The sequence below is a fragment of the Macaca thibetana genome, chromosome 1 (assembly GCF_024542745.1).
Source record: "Macaca thibetana thibetana isolate TM-01 chromosome 1, ASM2454274v1, whole genome shotgun sequence".
NCBI classification, from domain to species: domain Eukaryota; kingdom Metazoa; phylum Chordata; class Mammalia; order Primates; family Cercopithecidae; genus Macaca; species Macaca thibetana.
The window spans coordinates 188,950,612-188,972,829 of NC_065578.1; the positions used below are offsets into that span (position 1 = coordinate 188,950,612).

The following is a 22,218-nucleotide window of genomic DNA, read 5'->3' on the forward strand; positions in this document are numbered from 1 at the left end:
GAAAAGATGAAAACGTATAGTGCTTACTATCACTAAATATGAGAATCTCAGTTCACTAAGAAACTTTACACTTACTCTAAGATGATTAGTTTCCTATAACATTTCTAAATCACAAATTAAATGTTTTCACGAATTGCAATATTAGAAGGTATTTCTATTTGAAAGTTAAAATAGCTTGCTACTTTTACACTAAATATCAACTGTTGAATATATATTAACCTTTAAGGACATTCCTTAAATAAATATTACTCCTAGAATAAACGTACTTTGCTAAAGACAGGTAATCAAGAAGAAATTTAGAAAGGGAAACACTTTAAAGAAAACAAAAGTATCCGTCACGAACTCAAATTAATAGCAGGGCATTAAAATAAATGAAAGGCACCATATTCACTCTGGAGATGCTTGTTATAATTATGTACTTGTTACTACAGGTTCAAAGAAAAAACATCTTTCTAAGAAGCCAAAAAAATAAATGGACATTGTCATAACACAATCCTTTTATTTGCTTTCAACTTGCATATGACTGTTTTGGTGGAAACTGTCCTGAATTCCTCTTTCACAATTTTAAGTATGTGTTTCCAAATTTAATTATTACTATCACACAGCTGCAAGAAATAATTTTGACAATATGACAAAATTTGTAAACAGAAAATACTTGTAAAATATAAAATAACTATCATCTATACTTGGTTAAGGTGCTTAAGATTATCATTACCATATCCAGTAAATGCATGTCACTGTTCTTCACGTTTCGACCTGGGCTTAATAACATTCCAAAACATCTGAAAATATTGGGGGAAAAAAGGAGAAATAAGGTATCAAGAATATATAGAAGCCCAGTGAGCAAAAAGCCTTTTTACAATAACTATACAATCTGAGCTCTGTATTTATAATAAGCTTTAGTTTTTTTCTAAGAACACTAGAAATAAGTATTTATGAAGATACACAATAAAATCACACAGAAATAAGTCATATAAATTTCCAGATCTTTATTTGCACATAAAAGATTACCAATGATAAGAAACTGCCATAAAAGTGGCCATAAATCGTTCGTTGAAAGAAAATATGGTACAGAGAAACAAATTAGTTTCTAGGAAGATAAGAGATTGTATTTGCCTTAGACTTATTCCAAACATATAGGTCCATTAACCCAGTTAAACCAAAAAGGAGGTTTTTAAAAATAAGAAGATGACACTATGCTTTCTTTGCATCCAACCAGATTTAAAAGAAAGCAAACTATTACCCTGGCCCTCCACAGTCATGTTCACTAAGTAGCATGTTAATACTATATCCTCTGTTTTAAAAAAAAAGTTATACAAATTTTATTACTAAATGTGCTATTAGTGAAGATATCATATCCAACATATTATTAATACACTGTTAACTATTTAATATTGTTCTGTGCTTCTTGATGCCAGAGAAGCTCTAGGAATCCCATCAACACTACCATTTTATTTGTAAAGGATTTGCATAAGCTCTAAAATTCAGCTAAATTGAAGATTTTTATGTTTGTTAGCTACTATTAACTCCACTTTACATGTAAGCAAAGTGAAGTCCAGAGAAGTTAAGCAATTTACTCAAATTCATATTGCTATATTATAGGTCCCATAACTTGAGAAGCAATGTAATCTGTCCACAGGGTCCCTCTGCCAACAACGCATACCCACACACAAGAATGTTTTTATTGTAGCTTCCCAAAATTTTAAGATATGCTGTGTAATAATTTATAGAAAGGGTAAAAAATATAACTACATTAAACATAAGATTTTTTCAATTTCAAAGTAGTGGCAGCTAACCACTCAGCTGTGATTCTGATCCTTGTTGTTTTTTAAAGGTTTACTCTCCTAGTATCATGGCTAATGCTTACATGAGCAAGATCACTGGTCCTGTCCAAATGTAAGCTTAGTAAGGAGTAAATATATACTTCCTATAAGTGCTTGAGGATGACTTGCTCAAGGCTTCCTTCTGGCCCCCAAAAATGATCAGGTACATAGCAAAGCTAAAGTTGGTAAGCTCTGAAGATAACTTTTCAAATACAGTGAACAAAAAATATAATCTACAAGAGAAATAATTATACTCTAGTATTCATAATTTCAACTATATACTGCTATGATCTCTCTCCTATGAATTCTTGTAATAAACACTGTCTACACAAATTAAATGATAATTAATCATGCAATTCACTGTACTATTTCTTATACTACTGTCCTAAATTCTTGCTAAGGAAGAATAAAAATTTAATTCTTTTTTAGAAATAAAATTTGGTCGCTCTAAAAAGTCAGGTCAGTGAGAACAGATTTATCTCACACATCCTTACATACTTTGCTTCAGCTTGCATCTCTAATTTTTTTTGTTTTAAGAACAATGTTCTATATTATAGGCTTTAAATTACAAACCCATTATATAGTCACCATAATAAGTTAAAAATTACCAAAGTATGTAAAGAAAAAATAAGTTCTCCCTTCTCTCAGCCTCCTTAGGAAACAATGCTAACAGTTTGGAATGTATACTCTCTTTCTTTCTGTTCTTTTTTAAAATTTAAAGGATTTTTTGTTTTTTAAGGCAGAAAAATATTTTTTTTAATTTTTATTTTTATAGGCATACAGATTACAAGTGTCGATTTCTTACATGTATACATTATGTAGTGTTAAAGTATGTCTGGGCTTTTAGAGTACCTATCACCCAAAGACTGAACATTGTAACCAACAGGTAATCTTTTAACCTTCACCCCCCTCTCCCACCCTCCTACCTTTTGTAATCTCTAATGGCTATAATAAAAGTTAAAGTATAATGCCATTTTTTTCTCAAGCACTTCCAGGTGAATGATAAAACAGATGAAATCTCACATTTTCTTAGCATAATATTTCTATATTACATTGTACTGCAAAAGGAGCCTTAGAGGTTTGGATTTTTCTTAAGTAGCAATACTCATCATCTTATTTTGATAATCTTTAATGCACTAATCTTTTCCTGGCTTGTATTAAAAAAAAAAAAAAGGCCTGCCACCAACCAGCATGACCTTAGAGAAAGCACCTAATCCCCTGGGACTCAGCTCCCTCTTCTAGCAAACAGGAAAAGTGTAATACATGAACTTTAAGCACTTAAATTACATAATTATTTTCTGTCAAGCTGTATTAGTCATTTTCAAAATTACACTTCATTAAAGCACATCAGGATTCCTATGGAGGCCAGCAAGATCTATTAAGAATAATGTGTCAGAAATTAGATAGATATTATTAGTAACACTAACACCTAATGGGAGTATTAAGTGTTTCACTGGGGAGTTCAAAGCATTCAACGGTCTCTTATTAACTCATAAGGTAAAAAGCAAACTGCTATCCCACCTATTTTCTAAAGGAGTTTACAGTATAGTGGGGGGAAAGTAAGTAAATAGGCAATTAGAATCTGATATTGTTAGTTCTAAAATACCTGTAAGTACACAATATTAACAAAGTATAGAAGAGACATCCAACATAATTTATAATAGAGTGAATAGCTAGCTGATTTCACTCAAAAACTGAAATCAACCTCCTGAGAATGAGCTGATGATGATGCTATTATATCAATTATTATCATAGTAGTGGATATTATTTATTGAATGTCTTAACTTTAAGCCAGGCTCTACTATACTGCTGCATTTAAATTTCAAAGCAACCTTCATATAACAAATGATAAAACTGATTTTCAAAAACAATGGTTTTGCCCAAAGCCACATAGCTACTAAGTTACAGGACTGTGATTCATGCCCATGTCTATCACTACAAAACTATATGGTCTTTTACATTTCAGCCTGCCAAGGGCTATCAGTAAAAAACTGTAAACTCCTTGAGTGACCCTGGGCAAATCACAAACCTCAAAGTCTCACTTTCCACATTTCTGAAGTACAAATACTTGCTTTCATGTTGATTACGTCAATGTAAACTTGACATGAAAAAACTCACGGTTTTAGTGCACTGTAAGCTATAAAGCGGTTGATAATTAGAAGTCATTATTATAATTACCATTATCATTAATAAGAGAAAGCTCTGCCTTTCATAGTAGTACTTAGTGTTTACTCAAAACAGAACTTTAAGCAGCTTTTAACACCAAGTTAACCACCAGAACAAATACCAAAAACTCCATATCACTAATACACTTTAGACTTAATTGCAGGAAAAAGTGAGAAAAACAGATGTATTAATGTCCTGCAATATGAAACTAATTTTTTAAAAACTTTTACCTTTAGCTTATCAAATCATTAGGAATTATATATATCTCCATGAAGATAAAAATGGAAGGTAGGGAAGGAGAGAGAGAGAGAGGACAAGAACACTGTCTCTTGCTGTACTTTTATTATTAAAAATGAAAAAGTGACAGTGCCTGTATGTTGTGCACATGTACCCTAGAACTTAAAGTATAATTTAAAAAACAAATATTAAAACTTAGATCATTACCCAACTAGTATAAATGTACTTGTATAAATCAAGGAGCAAAAATTGTATCTCACAAGAACTGAGAAACACTATTCTAGGAAGCATTGTTGCAGAGTAAGCAAGCAATAAACAGTTACTGTCAAAAAAAAAAAAAAGAAAATTAAGGGGAAAACAGAACTGCAAATAAGAAAATCTATAATGTAATCATAGTTTTTCAAAACTTTATGCAAAACACTAAAACTAAATAATTTCATAAAAGTTGGAATCTCAGTCTCCCCAAAGGGGCTAAAGCAGAAAGATAATTGGGCAAATCTTCTATTGTGTCAATGAGACTGTTATTTCCCTTACTAAAAAGACTGAAGTAGATAAAGATACACAGGCATTTGTCACTATGTACGGTGGTGTAGAACCATAAAAATAAACATATAAGCTAAAACTGTATATAAAATGATCATATTTTCAAAGGGAAAAATTATGATTCTTCAGTAACCCTTAAAAATTTTTGTCCAAACTTCAAAAACTCTCTTATTTTCAGTTATAAATGTACAGGACAATTGTTAAAAAGTAAAACTATTATTTATTTAGCACTTCGTTGTTTGAAGCACAAAAATTAAAGTATTTTAATTATTTGAAAAAAACTTATCAAGAATATATTGAAGAGTGCTTGCTGCCTTCTCATACAATTTACAATACAAAGTATCTTTTCTATCTTGGCAAGTTGTCATATTCCTTTCTAAGTTTGGATTAGCTTCCAAACTTTATCCTTTGCATATTCAGTGTTGTGAAATAGCTCCGAGAGTTCCTTTAATGTGAAAAATTCGCCAGAGTCATTTCCCCTGGAACATTCATCCTTTTCATCACAACCACTTTCCTTATTTACGCTGATAAGTTCATCTTCACAAAGCTCCTCTGGCTGCATATGTAGAGTCCACTGAATAGCAACAGTGTCAGCACTCCCGCAGACAGCTATTTCTCCTACATCTCCATACATGTCCTATTCAGATCCTGCAAACGTACTTCTATAGCGAAGTAAAAGTTTTGCTATACTACAGACATAATATTCATTGTTGCTCCCTGAAATGATGCCTTCAACTGCATGCTTTATGTCATATTTCTCCCAAAATTGAGATAAAGAAATTGCATAATTTCCAGTCTCTTTATAATTACTATTTCCTTTTGATGTGGCATCTAACTTCAATATTTTGGCTGACATGCTAGCAAAACTGATTGGAATTTTTGTGTATTAGTCTTCAATCCAAAGCAGAAGTATATGCTCCAGTTAAACCATAAGCAGCTTTCTGTTCCTAGTGAAACTTAAACTAAACGATGTTGGAGTGATTTTATCATTTTTTTAAATTCATCATACTTTTTCAATATGATTCATATCACAGCTTTAAACAGGCCTAGGTGTCAACCTGTCTTCATTTTGCTGTTGTCATTTTGAAATCTTCTAAGACTGTGCATCTTCTAAAATTACATGCAATTTCACTTTCAGCATTATGACTTTTCATTTCTTTGTAGCACTGTTATCTTTGTTGGCCAATTTCCTCTTTGGATTATCTATTTTTGTAAAATGTCAAATGGATTTACTACCAGAGACAAAGAGGCAACACAACCACATACTTTGCTATCTGAAAGTAAAGTGAATAACAGATACACAGTGACCAATCACCAACAGACTTTGGAAGAAGTGACATGATTGGTCACTAATCATGTATGTATATCGTGACTTGTGGACTGAATAGCCGAGTTTGATATGCAATTACTCTGTTAATATACTATGGTAACAGAAATTTGAACCTCGTGGTTGGGAGACTAGTGTTATAACTGAACCACGGTAAGAGAAAATAATGTATACCATAACTACAAAGCAAGGACTGCCTGTACATACACATAGGTTCTAAAGAACTCTAGCCAAGATTTTGCCTTCTGACGGTGGCAGTCTACTCTGATTTTGCAAGTTACTTACTCCTGATTATCATTCACAAAAGACCAATAGTCTTAAATTTTTAACTGTGGTTATTGTAATAGTACCACTAATAGTAATAATAGCATGCATTTATTAAGCATTATTTTGAACACTTACTAGCTGATCTTCTCCCCACAATCTTAAGAGGTAAGTTTTATTCGCAATTTACAAATTGGAAACTGAAGCACAGAGAAGTTAAATAACTTGACCAAGATCACTGTAAAGCCAAGATTCAAACCCAGATGAGGGTACTCCATAGCTATTTATCCTAAAAATTTCACTCTAGTAACTTCAGTGATATCAGTAATAGGAAGAAGTCTCTCCAGTAGGATTTACACTTACCAGCAAGAGAGATTTAAAAATTGGTTACTCTTTTCATTCATCAGGTAGGAAATAGTTTTATCTATCTATGTATCTATGTATCTAACTAACCAACTATCTTAGATTTCCTAGAACACTAGGAAAAACCACCAGGAAAAAAAAATAACCTAAAATAGATCTTAGGACTGCCATAGAGCTGCTACCAGTATACAGAATTTAACATACAGACAGGCTATAAAAGAAAAATATTTTAGGTCAATTTTTTAAAATTTTCAACCCATAAATTTCAAAAAAAAAAAAAAAAATACCAGTACAGAGAAAATAACATACAGAAAAAAGAATACTTTTAGGTCAATGTTTTTAAAACTTTTCATTGAATACATTTCAAAAACAAAAAAAACCCTCCTTAGCAATAATGTTCCCATTAATTCTCACATTAATAAAGGGTCAAAATTTAAAATGCAGAATAACTCAAATATGAGTGTTTTCTTTCTTCATTTTTTTTTTTAAAGAAAGGCTCCGGCTCTGTCACCCAGGCTGGAGTGCAGTGGCACAAGCTCAGCTCACTGCAACCTCCACCTCCTGATTCAAGCCATCCTCCCACCAAATATGAGTACTTTTACTAACTCCCTTCAAACACAAAATGAGAACTTAGCTACAGTCAGATTTTAAAACATATTTAAAATGATTATAACAAGAAAACCAGTAAATTTCAAAGTCTGACATGGTTTAATCCCTGCTTAAAACATTTAAAATCAATTATTTTGCTTTTCCATTCAGTAAGACTAATGCAGGACATTCAGATAGTGATACATTATTTGGACTTTTGCAGATACTAGATATATGCATCAAAATAAACGGGTGCTAATTTACAAGTATTTTTTCAATTGAATATACTTGTAAACACAATTCAAAAACATCTAAAAGCATAAAGAAAAGGAGTATCTTCCCCTGTATAGCTACAGCTAATTAACGAAAGTCCATTTTTCTCCTTCACAAAGGCTGATTTTACAGGCTACTGATTCCTGATTATCACTCATAAAACACATGTAGATAGGGTTGAACCAAACATGGGCAAAAAATGATGAATTCAATTTAATGAGAAAATTTACAGCAAAAGCACCTACATTAACTTTTGATAAAATAAGAATCCTAGCAATTTGACTTGGAGTTCCTGTTTCTTTTTCTCTCGATTGTCATTTCTTTTGTTTTTCTTCTAATTTTTTTCTTTTATCTACAGTCTACATTTTTTCCCAATTCTATTTGTATTTTTTATTTAATTCCTTTCCTCTAGAGTTTTATCTTTCTTCACACAGTTGGAAGTAGAACTAATATGATTTAATGAAGAATTAGATGTAGAGTGAGAGAAAAATGAGTTGAAAATGCCAAATTTTTCATCCACAGTAATTGGAAAGATCAAGTTAAAAATTAATAAGACTGTGAGAAATTACGGGAAGAACAAGTTTGGGATGGTGTCAAACTTGATTTTTTAGTTTGATTTTTGAACATATTAACTTTGAGATGCCAGATGAAGATCTGAAGTTGTTGAATATGTAAGTTTGGAGACAACAGGTCAGAGATAAACATTTGGAATCATCCACTTATAGATATATTTAAAGTCATGAGACTGGATGGGCTAATCTAACAAGCAAGTGTGGTAGAAGAAAGACTGCTCAAACGATGTCTTTGAGATGGCAAAATGGAATAAAATATAGTATACAAGTAGAAAATTACCCTTAAAAGCACAGACATTTCATATTATAAAAGAATTAAGTTTTCTGTAGTACAGTGGAATAATGAAATAATTCACCTAAATATATAAAATTTTAAAAAGGAAATAAAAATTTTAAAAATAACAGGGAAATAAAAAGAATGAGTAAATTTATTAAAATATACGAAGATTTTAAAAATCAAACATTTAAAGTACAAACACAAAATTTCACCTATAAGACATATTTAACTTTTAATTAATTGCCTAAAGTCCTACTAAAAAAAAATAACATTTTTAAGTCCCTCTTCCTTTCAAATGATCCAAAGATCTTTAAAAGGGAATAAAACAACTATGTTACTATTACAAATATGGATAAAATATTAGTAACTAAACAATATTTACTAAAGAAATAAAATAAAATAATCATATCCTATTTATAGGAACTTAACACTGACCCCTGTAAACATCCCCCAGCCCCCCAAAAAGAAAGAAAAAATCATACAGAAGAGTCAAATGAAAAGGCTTTAGGAAGAATAGCAAGATGGTCTTGATTCAAATACTTGTGTTGCCAATTATAAGCTAGATTTCATAGCAAAGCAAAAAAAAAAATATGCTTTAGCTCCCTACTCACTGTAAAAAAAAAAAAAAAAGTAAATAAAAGATAATCTACTTTGCAGGGTTCCTTGCTTTAGTATGAAAAAGGCTCTACGTGGAATGGAAATAAACATATCGTAGAAAAAATAGTTGTTTTTTCCTTGCCGTTACTGTGACAGTAAAAAGATTATCTAAACCACTTTTTGTTTTGTTTTTCCTGGAAAAATATCAGAAACTTTATGGATGGCTTAATATCATTAGATATTAATTCAATTAGATACTGTAAGTCAGGATTCTATTAGGACAGAAAACACAGTAATCTAAACAGGGGGAAATTACTATAAAGAATTGTTAATTGTCATAGTAGAGTAACTATAAAGAGAATTATAACCCTAAAGCTAAGGGAGAGTACCATAAGGAAGAACTAACTTGGAAGTTGGGTCCTTTCGCCAAAGCTGGTATTCAGACCTCACTGGAGAAGGTAGGATTACAGCCCAATGAATAGCAAAGAAGTTTGCTGGACTGCCTAGGCAAAGTTGGACGACAGGCAAGCAGGAAATAACCCTCTGGGCTGCAGCCAGCAAAGGCTGGCAGGCAGGTGGGCAAAGGAAATCAGGGCTTCCAGAGCCAGCTCACTGGCAGTGTGGTATGAGGCCTGGGGCACACAATGTCTGTGTCAGGAGGGCTGTAGAAGGGCCTCACTGAGACAGAACCAAAGCTATGAGCTCACGGAGGGACTGCATGCACTGGTTGCACAGCTAGGTTGAACCAAACATCAGCAAAAGCACAGCATCACTGGATGTCCCTGGATCTTGTAGCAAGAGCAAGAAAACACTAAATGTAACACATCAGAAACAAAAGAAACCCCATCTTCCTGCAGTGTCCCTGCAACACCCTCTACTGGCATAATTTAATATTGTGCTTGCTGCAAAGAAGAAATGTTTAAAGCTCCATTAATGCAGATCAGGTAAGAGGACAGATTTGGAGCCAAGGGGCAATAACATGATAACTGGACAGGATAGGGTTAAAACACCCAATCTCTTCCAATTACTTAGCAGCCAGGCTACATATCCACATTTCTTAAACCAACAAATTAAATTTTTATATTATATACTGTGATTTACAAAAGGATTCAAAAAGAGCTGCAATAGAAGTCTGCAAATTGTACCAATGCCAATTTCCTAGCGGTGATACTGTACTATGGTTATGTAAGATGTTACCACAGGGGGAAATGGGGAAGCATACATGGAGCATCTCTATACTATTATTGCAATTTCCTGTGCATCTACAATTACTTCAAACTAGAATTTTTTTTTAATGAGCTCCAAAACATCTAGAATCAATCAACTTATGAGAACACATTACAGACAACAATATATGTTTTCATTGCTCATATTTTAAAAGTATTTCTTAAAATACAATGCTGAAAAGGTAATAGTACTACATCCACATTTAATACTTAAACCATGATGCCACCTCTCCCGACTGGATGCCAACAGAAGCCAGCAATAAAAAGATGCTGAAAATTCTGTGCTGATTACAAGTTTCACTTCAAAGGCTGAGAGTCAGGTAGAAGCTTCCAATTATCCACTCCCCAAATTTTTCACCTGAAAATGCCAATAGCTTTCTATCAATTGTCACATGAAATCATTAACAGAGAACAATGAAAGTACTTTTGTATAAGTAAGTAATGCCTGTTTTCCTAAGGAAAAAGAGAGTCATCTTTCTACTGCCTTAAAAGAAAACACAAACAGGACAAGTGAATAAGCTCACAGGGCAGCTTTTCAAACATTATGCAGAAGATGGGTCATCCCACTCATCTATTCCCATTTTCAGGAAGGGGAAGAATGATATCCTCTAAGAGAAATTATTAGAACATCCAAAATTCTTTATTTTGCTGTGAAAGTTTAAAAAGTACTAATTTACATAAGAGAATAAAACATCCAAATCAGACTAACATCTAGGCAATTTCAAGACAGTAACTTGACTTTTTTCTTAAATAAAACGGTAACAACTTGCTAAGGCGAAAGTAAAAATAAGTACCAAGTAAATTCAGCAAAAGACCCTCAGAATGGTCTAACATGAAGTTAGAGCAGTCAAAAATAATAAACAATTCAAATTCTACTGTCCATCAAATTTCGTGATGGCAAATCACACTAAAAAACTGTTTCACGGCCGGGCGCAGTGGCTCACGCCTGTAATCCCAGCACTTTGGGAGGCCGAGACGGGTGGATCACGAGGTCAGGAGATCGAGACCATCCTGGCTAACACGGTGAAACCCCGTCTCTACTAAAAAATACAAAAAACTAGCCGGGCGAGGTGGCGGGCGCCTATAGTCCCAGCTACTCGGGAGGCTGAGGCAGGAGAATGGCGTGAACCTGGGAGGCGGAGCTTGCAGTGAGCCAAGATCCGGCCACTGCACTCCAGCCTGGGTGACAGAGCGAGACTCCGTCTCAAAAAAAAAAAAAAAAAAAAAAAATGTTTCACAAGAAGAAAAGAGTCCCGGGGTGATTTTTTCAGTAATCCTTGTCTAGGAAATCTTTTCCTCAAGAAAATAACACACAGAAAGGTACTATCAATCACCCATGCTACAGGGTATGGTTCTTATCACTTCAGTTCCTCATTATAAAGTTTGTGCTGCAAGCCAGCAAGCACAAACTGAAAACTGAAGCAAAATTGCTACAGAAAGAGGCACATCACTGAACTCTCCAAATGATCAAACTACATGATCTGATATGATCACTGCCTTTTAGAAATGATGTGTTTTTTTTCTAATGTATATATAATGATTATATCTCCCCAAATCAATGTGAGATAGAAGTGGCTCATGAAAATCCTTCTTTTCCAACAGTATTGGCCCATGTTACTCGCTGCAAATTGAGTTGTGTGCTTATAACAACTCTAATCATTATATTCTGCTTGCTGTATCACTACTTCATTCTGGTTAGCACAAGTATTAATATGAGGGCAGACCCCTGAGAACAGAGTGATAGGACAGACATAAAACCCTGGTGCCAAAAATTGCCTCCCCATTACTCTTCTCCAAGGCCTGAAATTACCATTATTGGAACCTCTTCATGTTAAAGAATAATAAAGAGGCTCATTTTCTAAATGTATATGGTATTATTTGACTTGAATCATTTTATCATGAAATAAGAAGTAATACTTGGCAAAAAAATCAACTAGACAGAGCACTAATACAGCAAAGACTGAAAAATTTTCCCCTTCTCTTTTCTGACCTTTAGAATATTTATTGAGCATAGCAAACTATTCAAAGCATCCAAGTGGGTGCTAAATAATAGTGCTAGTAATAATGCATTCAGGTAACAGTGCTAGTAATAATGTATTTTAAACACTATCAAGGCTTTAAAAATACATATCAATGTATTCGTATGCAAGAAATCTTTTGCAATATTTATGTATGTTGTGATACCAAAACCCATAATAATGGCAGCTAGTCAGGGAGAGAAATGATCACCATTTCTGTTTTGGGAACACCAGAAGACCCTGACCTCATGTGCACAAACTTGAACATCTCAGTTGGAGGCCCTCCATAAGTAAGCTTCGGCCTACCACTCCTCACACATTTCATATACAATGATCTTGCTTTCTCCTCTTAGTTGTTAATGTTGGCTTTCTCTTCTACAAATCAGCTTTTCTCCCAAGGCACTGAGGGTTTGAAATTCCTAAGCAATCACTTGAATGCCCTAACATCTAAGTTCGCACTTTTAAATTCTGCTGAAAAATACCAAAGAATACCAATTCATTTATCTTCAAACTGGCTTAATTTTAAACCTAGTATATAATCAAGATTTAATTGGGGTTAGCCTTTAAGAGTACACACTCAGAAATCAGATGCTCCTGGTTTAAATCCTGGCTCTACCAGTTTTTGGCCAAGTAACCAAAGTTACTTAACCTGATTAAACCTCTGTTTCGTCATCTGTAAAAACAGAGTAATAGGCCAGGCACGGTGGCTCACGCCTGTAATCCCAGCACTTTGGGAGGCTGAGGTGGGCAGATCACGAGGTCAGGAGTTCAAGACCAGCCTGACCAATATGGTGAAACCCTGTCTCTACTAAAAATACAAAAATTAGCTGGGTGTGTTGGTGCATGCCTGTAGTCCCAGCTACTTGGGAGGCTAAGACAGAAGAATTGCTTAAACCCAAGAGGCAGAGGTTGCAGTGAGCCAAGATCGCACCACCGCACTCCAGCCTGGGCAACAGAGCAAGACTCTGTCTCAAAAAAAAAAAAAAATGGAGTAATTATAATAGCACCTTCCTCACATGTTTAGATAAGTTGTTCAATGGCCATCAAACAGTAAGTGTTCATTAAATGTTGGCCATTATTATTGCTTTTTTATATCCAGTTATTAAATAAAACTTAGTATGTGATATCCAACATAGGTAATCAAGAATAGGAAAAGAATACTGGACGTTTTCATGACTTGAGAACAGTTTTCATACATTCTCTAAAAAATACAGGATTTTATTGGTGCAATATTCAGTTATTAATTCCATATTATAACAAATTTAGCCAATGCTCTATCTTTATAAAATTTTATATACTTTTTATTCATTTATCCAAGTATTTAAAAAGAAGCAGTAAAGAGTAAGAACATGTATTCCAGTACCAGATGTACTTAGTTAAAAATTAATTTTATAGCCTCTGTCAAGTTATGTAACTTTTGTACCTCAGTTTCCTCAACTGCAAAATGAAGATAATAGTACCTATACCTCATAAATACCACCTAGAACAGTGTCTGGCACTGAGAAAGTGCTAAGCAGGAGTAAGTAGCTAAGCATAAAGCTCCGTGTTCCAAGCACTATAGTATATGCTGGGGATTCTGGGATAAACAACATAGTACTTGTTATCAAACGGGTCAAGACAGACAACTGCAGTATAATTTGCAAAATATCTAGATATAAACAACCCTTAAGCCCTTGGATGCACATAGAAATGGCTTCTTTCATAATATATTTTTTCAAAAAAAAAAAAAATATATTGGCCAGGCATGGTGGCTCACACTTGTAATCCCAGCACTTTGGGAGGCTGAGACAGGAGGATCACTTGAAGCCAGGAGTTTGGGACCAGCCCAGACAACTAAGCGAGACTCCGTCTCCATGAAAAATAAATAAGACAAGATAAAATTAGCCCAGAGTAGTGGTGGGCACCTGTAGTCCCAGCTACTCGGGAGGTTGAGGCAGGAAGATAGCTTGACCCCAGGAGTTGAAGGCTGCAGTGAGCTATGATTACAGCACTGCACTCCAGTCGGGCAACAAAGCAAGGTCCTGTCACCAAAAACAAACAACAACAACAAAAAAAAAAAAACTGAATGTTGAAAATTTTACATAATTTAAAAAATGATTTAAAATTTTTTTTAATGATAAAGTTTATTTTCTCCTTCAGAAGATAAGCAAAAATTATGTAATTTGAAGGATTTTCTTTCACACCAGTGTTTTTATAGTACAAATTAACTTGTCAGCAGCAGTTATTAAAGATTTCAGTCAGACACAGTGGCTTACGCCTATAATCCCAGCACTTTAGGAAGCCAAGTCAAGATCACTTGAACTCAGGAATTCAAGACCAGCCTGGGCAGCATAGGAAGACCCCCATCTCTCCAAAAAAATTTTTTAATTAGCCATAAATGATGGCATGTGCCTGTAGTCTCAGCTCCTTTGACATGGGAGGATCGCTTGAAACTAGGCAATGGAAGATGTAGTGAGCCGGGATCACACCACTGCACTCCAGTCTGGGTGACAGAGTGAGACCCTGCCTAACAGAAAAGATTCGGAGGTGTTAAAAATTTTCTTGGTAAGGCTGCCACCTGCTGGACAACCTTAAATTCCACTGTTTACAGTCTGATTTAAACATATTAAATACCACATTTAACCCAATGAAATGCAAACGTTTCTTTTACCAACATAGAAAAATCCAAGAATTTACAAAATCTTCTACATCACAGGTAATTTGGTCTGTTATGCTGAACAAAGTATTGTTTAGGGAAGAGTCATTCACCTGAAGAAATTTTAGTCAATTAACATTTGGATGTTTACAGAGATTATCTGACAAAATCAGTGGAAAAGGAAGCAACGCAATTTAACATGGATTCAGTAATTACTGTTGGATATATGAGTCCATGGTTGCAAGCGTCAGATATTAGCATCAGCAAAATAGTTATGTTAAAATAAAAGCAATGTAATTTAGCCATTCCACAAGTATACATCTCTCAAAACATGTATACAATACAACTCTTCTGTGTCAATTAAAAAAGAAATAAAACCAATATAGTATTTATGTATTCAAAGTAATTTTAAAAAGAATTGTCCTAATGTGTACAAATGTGTACTCATGTTTTTGGTAAAATATCTAATGACAGTAGCATATACTGATTCAAAAGGCATTTTCTCTCAACTCAGGCAGAAGTTGACATAATGTGCTCTGGAAAAAATGCCTTAAAATTATTCAAAAAGTAGCTTTAATGATGATGAAGACACTGATATTAAAGATTATGAGAGTCTGATAAAATTGTTTTATGAATATAAGAGTGGGCAAAAAGTAACATTTCTAAGTTATTGTTTTGTGTAATATATTTAAATGTGTGTGCAAATGTTTTACCCAGTTAGCAAAGAACATATATATAATTAGGCATTCAACTATTTCACCTATATTTGTCTAGGTTTCTATATTCAAGTTGATCAAACTTGGAACTTACTGAGAAAAGAAAAGATTGCCTATCTTCACATTTAGGCACAGTTTAGGCATAATATACCACTTAATCATAAAAGTCCAAGATTTTAAAATAACACTTATTCAAAGTTAAATTAACTCAATACCTAGTACTTCTTTGTCTGTGTTGCTACAGACTTGTTAAATTGAAAGATGCTTTGTTAGGCTAAAAAGGATGATGATGCTTTAAAAAACGATGGAGGCATATCATAAAGACACGGTTTGAAGGGGCTCCAACTGGTTGATTCTGGGGCAATCTGAACACCAAAATAATTAGGTACTTCAATCAATTATGTATTACTGGGGGGAGGGGGGGTTAATTTAGGAATCTGTAACAATAACAAGTAGTTAAATGGAAGAAAAGGGAAAGCTCTGGTTTACATCCGAATGCCAAGGACTGAACGCAAAATGTAGAGAGAAGGCAAGAGTTGAGAAATTAATCATTTTGCAATCATCATAGTACAGACTAGATCCAACAAGAATCATAAAAGAAAGTTAAATTAAGGAGGAAATTTTGATGAGGAGCAGGATATATTTTTGTGGTTGGTTTTTTTGTTTTGTTTTGGTGAGATGAAGTCTCACTCTGTCACCAGGCAGGAGTGCAATTGGCTCACTGCGACCACCACTTCCTGTGTTCACGCGATTCTCCTGTCTCAGCCTCCTGAGTAGCTGGGACTACTGGCGCCTACGACCACGCCCAGCTAATTTTTGTATTTTTAGTAGAGACAGGGTTTCACCATGTTGGCCAGGATGGTCTTGATCTGCTGACCTCCTGATCTGCCCGCCTCAGCTTCCCAAACTGCTGGAATTACAAGCGTGAGCCACCGCGCCCAGCATATTTTCATGGTCTTAATGTGTTTCTTCACAACTGCTAACTGGTTGCAAGGGAGAAAAAAAGTAATCATAGAGGGAAGAAATCAGACATCTTAACTATGTAATCAAAATTAACATCATCATCAAGGGACAGATGGCTATCAAGCGCCTCCAGATGTGATACTCTGTGAAGGACACATAACTTATGCAGCAATATATAATCTGAATTTAATCACAAGGAAATATTAAACAAAGCCAAAAAAAAGGGCAATGTTACATTAAAAAGAAGAAAAATGGATATATTCTCCAAAAACGTCCACGTCTTTTTTTTTTTTTTTTTTTTTTTTTTTTTTTTGAGACGGAGTCTCGCTCTGTCGCCCAGGCTGGAGTGCAGTGGCCGGATCTCAGCTCACTGCAAGCTCCGCCTCCCGGGTTCACGCCATTCTCCTGCCTCAGCCTCCCGAGTAGCTGGGACTACAGGCGCCCGCCACCTCACCCGGCTAATTTTTTGTATTTTTTTAGTAGAGACGGGGTTTCACCGTGTTAGCCAGCATGGTCTCGATCTCCTGACCTTGTGATCCGCCCATCTCGGCCTCCCAAAGTGCTGGGATTACAGGCTTGAGCCACCGCGCCCGGCCACGTCTTAAGACAGAGGAAGGCTGTGGAAATGTTCCAGGTTAAAGAAAGCTAAAGACATATGGCAACTAAATGCAATATCTAATCCTAGAATGAATCCTGAACTGGAGGAGGGAAAAGGATATTATTAGGTTAACTGGCAAAATAGGAATGTAAATGGCAGGTTAGATTAATAGTGTATGAATGCTAAATTCACGTAGGTTGATAAGTATACTGTGGTGATGTAAGCGATATCCCTATTCTTGTAAAATATACACCAAAGCACTTAGGAGAAAAGGGCCATGATGTATTTAACTCACTCTTAAAAGTGTTCAGGAAAACAATTGTATGTGTATGGGGAGTAGCAGGGAGAAGAGAAAGAGAATGCAAGCTGGGCGCAGTGGCTCATGCCGTAATCCCAGCACTTTCAGAGGCTGAGGCAGGCAGATCATTTGAGGTCAGGAGTTCGAGACCAGCCTGACCAACATGGTGAAACCCCGTCACTACTAAAAATATACAAAATTAGCCAGATGTAGTAGAGCACACCTGTAATCTCAGCTACACAGGAGGCTGAGGCAGGAGAATAGCTGGAACCCGGGTGGTGGAGGTTGCAGTGAGCCAAGATCAGGCCATGGCACTCCAGGCGGGCTGACAGGGCGAGACTTTGTCTCAAAAAAAAAGAAAGAGAATGCAAAGCAAATTAGGTAAAATGTCTCCAATAGATGAGATTTTAGTAACATTGGTAACACTGAGATATTGGTAACAATCTTGGTAAAGAATATACAGGTCTTCTCTCTACTAGTTTGATTGTTTTTAACTCTTCTGTAAGTTTGAAATTACTTCCAAATAAAAAGTTTAAAACATTGCTATATATAATGCTTACCCCTAAAAACTAAAAGGTTCCTATATGTAAAATGTAACCGTATTATTTTGGAACCATAATATTCAACATCAAAAATACTTTATCTTCAACTCTTTTTCATCGATTTTAAGAAAGTCATCAATTTTAAGACTCATCATTATTTTTTATATCTCATGAAAAAAAAAAGTGACAACTATAATTATAAGATGCCTCTCAAAAGAAGACATTTATGTGGCCAACAAACATATGAAAAAAAGCTCATAACCACTGGCCATTAGAGAAATGCAAATCAAAACCACAATAAGATACCATCTCACGCCAGTTAGAATGGCAATCATTAAAAAGTCAAGAAACAACAGATGCTGGAGAGGATGTGGAGAAATAGAAATGCTTTTACACTGCTGGCAGGAGTGTAAATCAGTTCAACCATTGTGGAAGACAGGGTGGCGATTCCTCAAAGATCTGGAACCAGAAATACCATGTGACCCAGCAATCCCATTACTGGGTATATACCCAAAGGATTATAAATCATTCTACTATAAAGACACATGTACATGTATGTTTATTGCAGCACTATTCACAATAGCAAAGACTTGGAATCAACCCAAATGCCCATCAATGACAGACTAAATAAAGAAAATGTGGCACATATACACCATGGAATACTATGCAGCCATAAAAAAGCCTGAGTTCATGTTCTTTGCAGGGACACAGATGAAGCTGGAAACCATCATTCTCAGCAAACTAACACAGGAACAGAAAACCAAATACCACATGTTCTCACTCATAAGTAGGAGTTGAACAATGAGAACACATGGACACAGGGAGGGGAACATCACACACCAGTGCCTGACAGGGTTTGGGGGCAAGGGAAGGGAGAGCATTAGGACAAATAAGCAATGTATGTGGGGCTTAAAATCTAGATGACAGGTTGATGGATGTAGTAAACCACCATGGCACAATATACCTATGTAACAAACCTGCATGTTCTGCACATGTATCCCAGAACTTAAAAAGTATTTTTTTTAAATGCCATCAATTATAAGACAAACTACAATTTCAGAGATATTCAATATGAAAACACATGCATCTTAAAATTGATAAAAGATGGTTTTTACATATGGCCAAACTTTGCAAGCAATTAAAAACACATGCATGCATCACTGTACCAAGATGCTGAATAAAACTTTTCCTGTTGCCTGGCAGGATTCAAAGATGGGAACAAAGTGGAGCTAGACAGCCTACCTTCTAAAAAAAAAACTGCAGATAATTTGGGGGCCAGATACCTTCTCCTAGATTTAAGAGCAGCAGAAGTGGCCATGATGTCATCAGCCAGCGCCTGAATTGCCTCCCACTCTCATCCCAGTCTAGAGACTATGGAGGGAAGACAGAGGGAAGTGTCATAGTATATAGCAGTCTTGATGAAGAGGCTTTTATTTCTCTTCAGCATCACCAACTTCCTTCGCTCCTTGAAGCTAAATAGGTATCTGTATTTCCAGTTTTTGCCACTACAAATAATACTTCAAAGTTAAATAAACATCCTTGTTGTTTGACTGAAGTACAGATTGACTTCAGTACTTACCGATAATTGACTGAAGTACCTAATTATTTTACTGTTCAGATTGCCCTAGAAGTAACCAGTTGGAGCCCCTTCAAACCCTATTTTTATGATATGCCCCCATCATTTTTTTTAGCACTTCCTTTTTGGCATAATAAAGCAACTTTCAATTTAACAAATATGTAGCAACAAAGACAAAGAAGTACTAGGTATTGAATTAACTTTGAATTAGGTTTATTAACAAACATCCTTACAGATATGTCCTTAAATAGTGATACTTTTATTTCAAATAGCACAGATTTCCTAAAATAAGACTTATGTGTCCAATTATAGGTATTTTTGAAATCTTTATATATGTTGCCTAACTGATTTTCAAAAAGGACATACATACATTTTACATTTCCATTAACAGTATGAGAATTCCTTTTCCCCAAACCCCCACCATCACTACGTATTTTTGCAATCTGATATCTTAAGGTTACTATAATTCATATTTCCCTATATTTTTGTGAATCAGGACCTCTTTACATATGTTTATTAGCCATCCAATAGCTTTCCTGTCATCTATTTATACTCTGACCTGTTTTTCTCCTCTGCTTTCTGCCAATTGTTAAGAAATTTATGTATATTGTAGACATTAACTTTTCCTCTATCATCTATATTTCAAATTTTTTCCCAGAACTATCATTTCTTATTGACTTTATTTATATCTTTTATCCTACCATTCCTTTGTTTTCTGAATGGCTTTCCTGTGAATTGACACACAAGTATATGTGTATGTATTTATATATTTTAAAAATATGTGTCTTTTAAAGTTTCTGAAATTCCAGCAGCTAAGTGGCAGAGTAATTGAAAGTAACTGAAAAGTTAAAGTATTTATGCTGTAGGTAAATAAGGAACAAGAAAAAGGGATGTGAACAAACCTAGTTGTAACAGTTATGACTGAAAAACTAAAGCCATTTCATGTTTACTTACCCCAACAATTGAGATTTTCAATGAACCAGTTACATCTAACTTAAAGTAGAGAAAGTATTATTAATTATTCTCATTTTTAATTGGAGAAAATGAAGCACAGTGAAAAGCCACACTGAGCAATGCATCTGAGACAGTAACAATGTCAATACAAGTTTTTGGTAGCATTCAGGAGCAAGCTGCTTACCTTTCAATAGCTAATTCTTTGTTAGAAAGTTGCTGCACTGTAATCACAACCTTCTTCTCTATTCCTTGCTTTAATTTGAAATAAAATTTATCTCTATCCTTAGGCACAGGGCTGAAATATTAAAAAGGAAAAGGAATTACCAATAATTAATAAAATGATAAAATACCTATTCCAAGGTTAGAACAAAACAACGAAGTATTTAAGCAACAACAATCTTATTCTTAAGATATACTAAACTCTCATCTTGCCACAGGCAGCAAACTATAAATTTTATAGTCAGCAACACAGCCATTATTAGTTTTTAAATTGAGTTTATAAGAGCCTTATATTTTGTCTGCTAACTAAGGTTAAAAGCAAGATCTTAAAAATGACAACATGGCCAAGCGCAGTGGCTTACACCTGCAATCCCAGCACTTTGGGAGGCCAAGGCAGGCAGATCACTTGAGATCAAGAGTTTGAGGCCAGCCTAGCCAACATGGTGAAACCCCATTTCTACTAAAAATACAAAAACTAGCTGAGTGGTGGTGCACGCTTGCAGTCCCAGCTACTCGGGAGACTGAGGCAGGAGAATTGGTTGAACCCAAGAGGCAGAGGTTGCAGTGAGCCAAGATCGCACCGCTGCTCTCCTGCCTGGGCTACAGAGCAAGACTCTATCTCAAAAACAAAAACAAAAAAAAACAGAGAGAGAACATGATAAATTTCAGTTTTAAAACAAATTTAGGAATAATGTTTACTTAAAATTGTTAAGACTGTCACATGTGTGGTTTAGCTGGTTGGGTGATCATAAGTGCCTGTAAAACAGTAAAATCCAAAGCAAAGGAAGTGAGAAAAGCATACTTTTAGACACATAGAATTTGAGATGACTGTGATGTATCCATGAATATATAAATAAAAAATGGACAAAGATACATAACAGGGACAAGTTAATCAAATTCTAGCCTAGGCTAGACCATTCTTACAAATTAATTAATTAAAACAATCAATGTATAAAATATGGGTTGTCTTATCTGAAAAGAAAAAATATCTTGAGCAACTTTGACATGACCTCAATGTTTATGTCTGTAAAGCTACAGATAAAATACCTAGCTAGCAACTACTCTTAGAATTAAAGGCACAGCTAAGGAACAAAGTTGAGCATTAAATAATGTAACTGTTTCCTATTAACTGTCTATATCTGAACTGGAGGAAAACATTCTAAACATACAAAAGAAAGAAATGGTTAATTAAGTGGTGATCAAACCATATATTATTAGTTACTGTTAAAAACAATTTTGATTAGCACACTTAACATAAAGAAAAAAAGGTTACAATTTTTTTTACATATACAATTGTGTAAAAATTCCCCTAGAAATAAACAAAGGGAACAGACCAAAGTTAAAAGTGACTGTGGCTGACAAGATCATAGTTTTTATTCTACTTTTATTATTTTACTAAATTTTCTCAAGTATCAATATCTTTTAAATCTTTAAGAAAATAAG

The 22,218-nt window shown here is 34.7% G+C and overlaps 2 protein-coding genes across 9 annotated transcripts in view; both read right to left on the reverse strand.

Moving 5' to 3' along the window:
* CACYBP (calcyclin binding protein) overlaps positions 1 to 22,218 on the reverse strand; it is a 753,822-nt gene that overhangs the window by 688,804 nt on the left and 42,800 nt on the right. The window lies entirely within an intron of this gene.
* Positions 1 to 22,218, reverse strand: part of RABGAP1L (RAB GTPase activating protein 1 like) — a 790,617-nt gene that overhangs the window by 672,838 nt on the left and 95,561 nt on the right. For 5 of the 8 annotated variants that reach the window (XM_050767055.1, XM_050767046.1, XM_050767069.1 and 2 more), the window contains exons 7-8: positions 20,741 to 20,851; positions 716 to 782 (exon numbers count right to left, since the gene is read on the reverse strand). In XM_050767055.1, coding sequence (XP_050623012.1) covers positions 716 to 782; positions 20,741 to 20,851 — 178 coding nt within the window. Of the gene's footprint in view, positions 1 to 715; positions 783 to 20,740; positions 20,852 to 22,218 lie in introns of those variants that run through there. The other 3 variants (XM_050767095.1, XM_050767059.1, XM_050767087.1) reach the window with 3 other exon arrangements.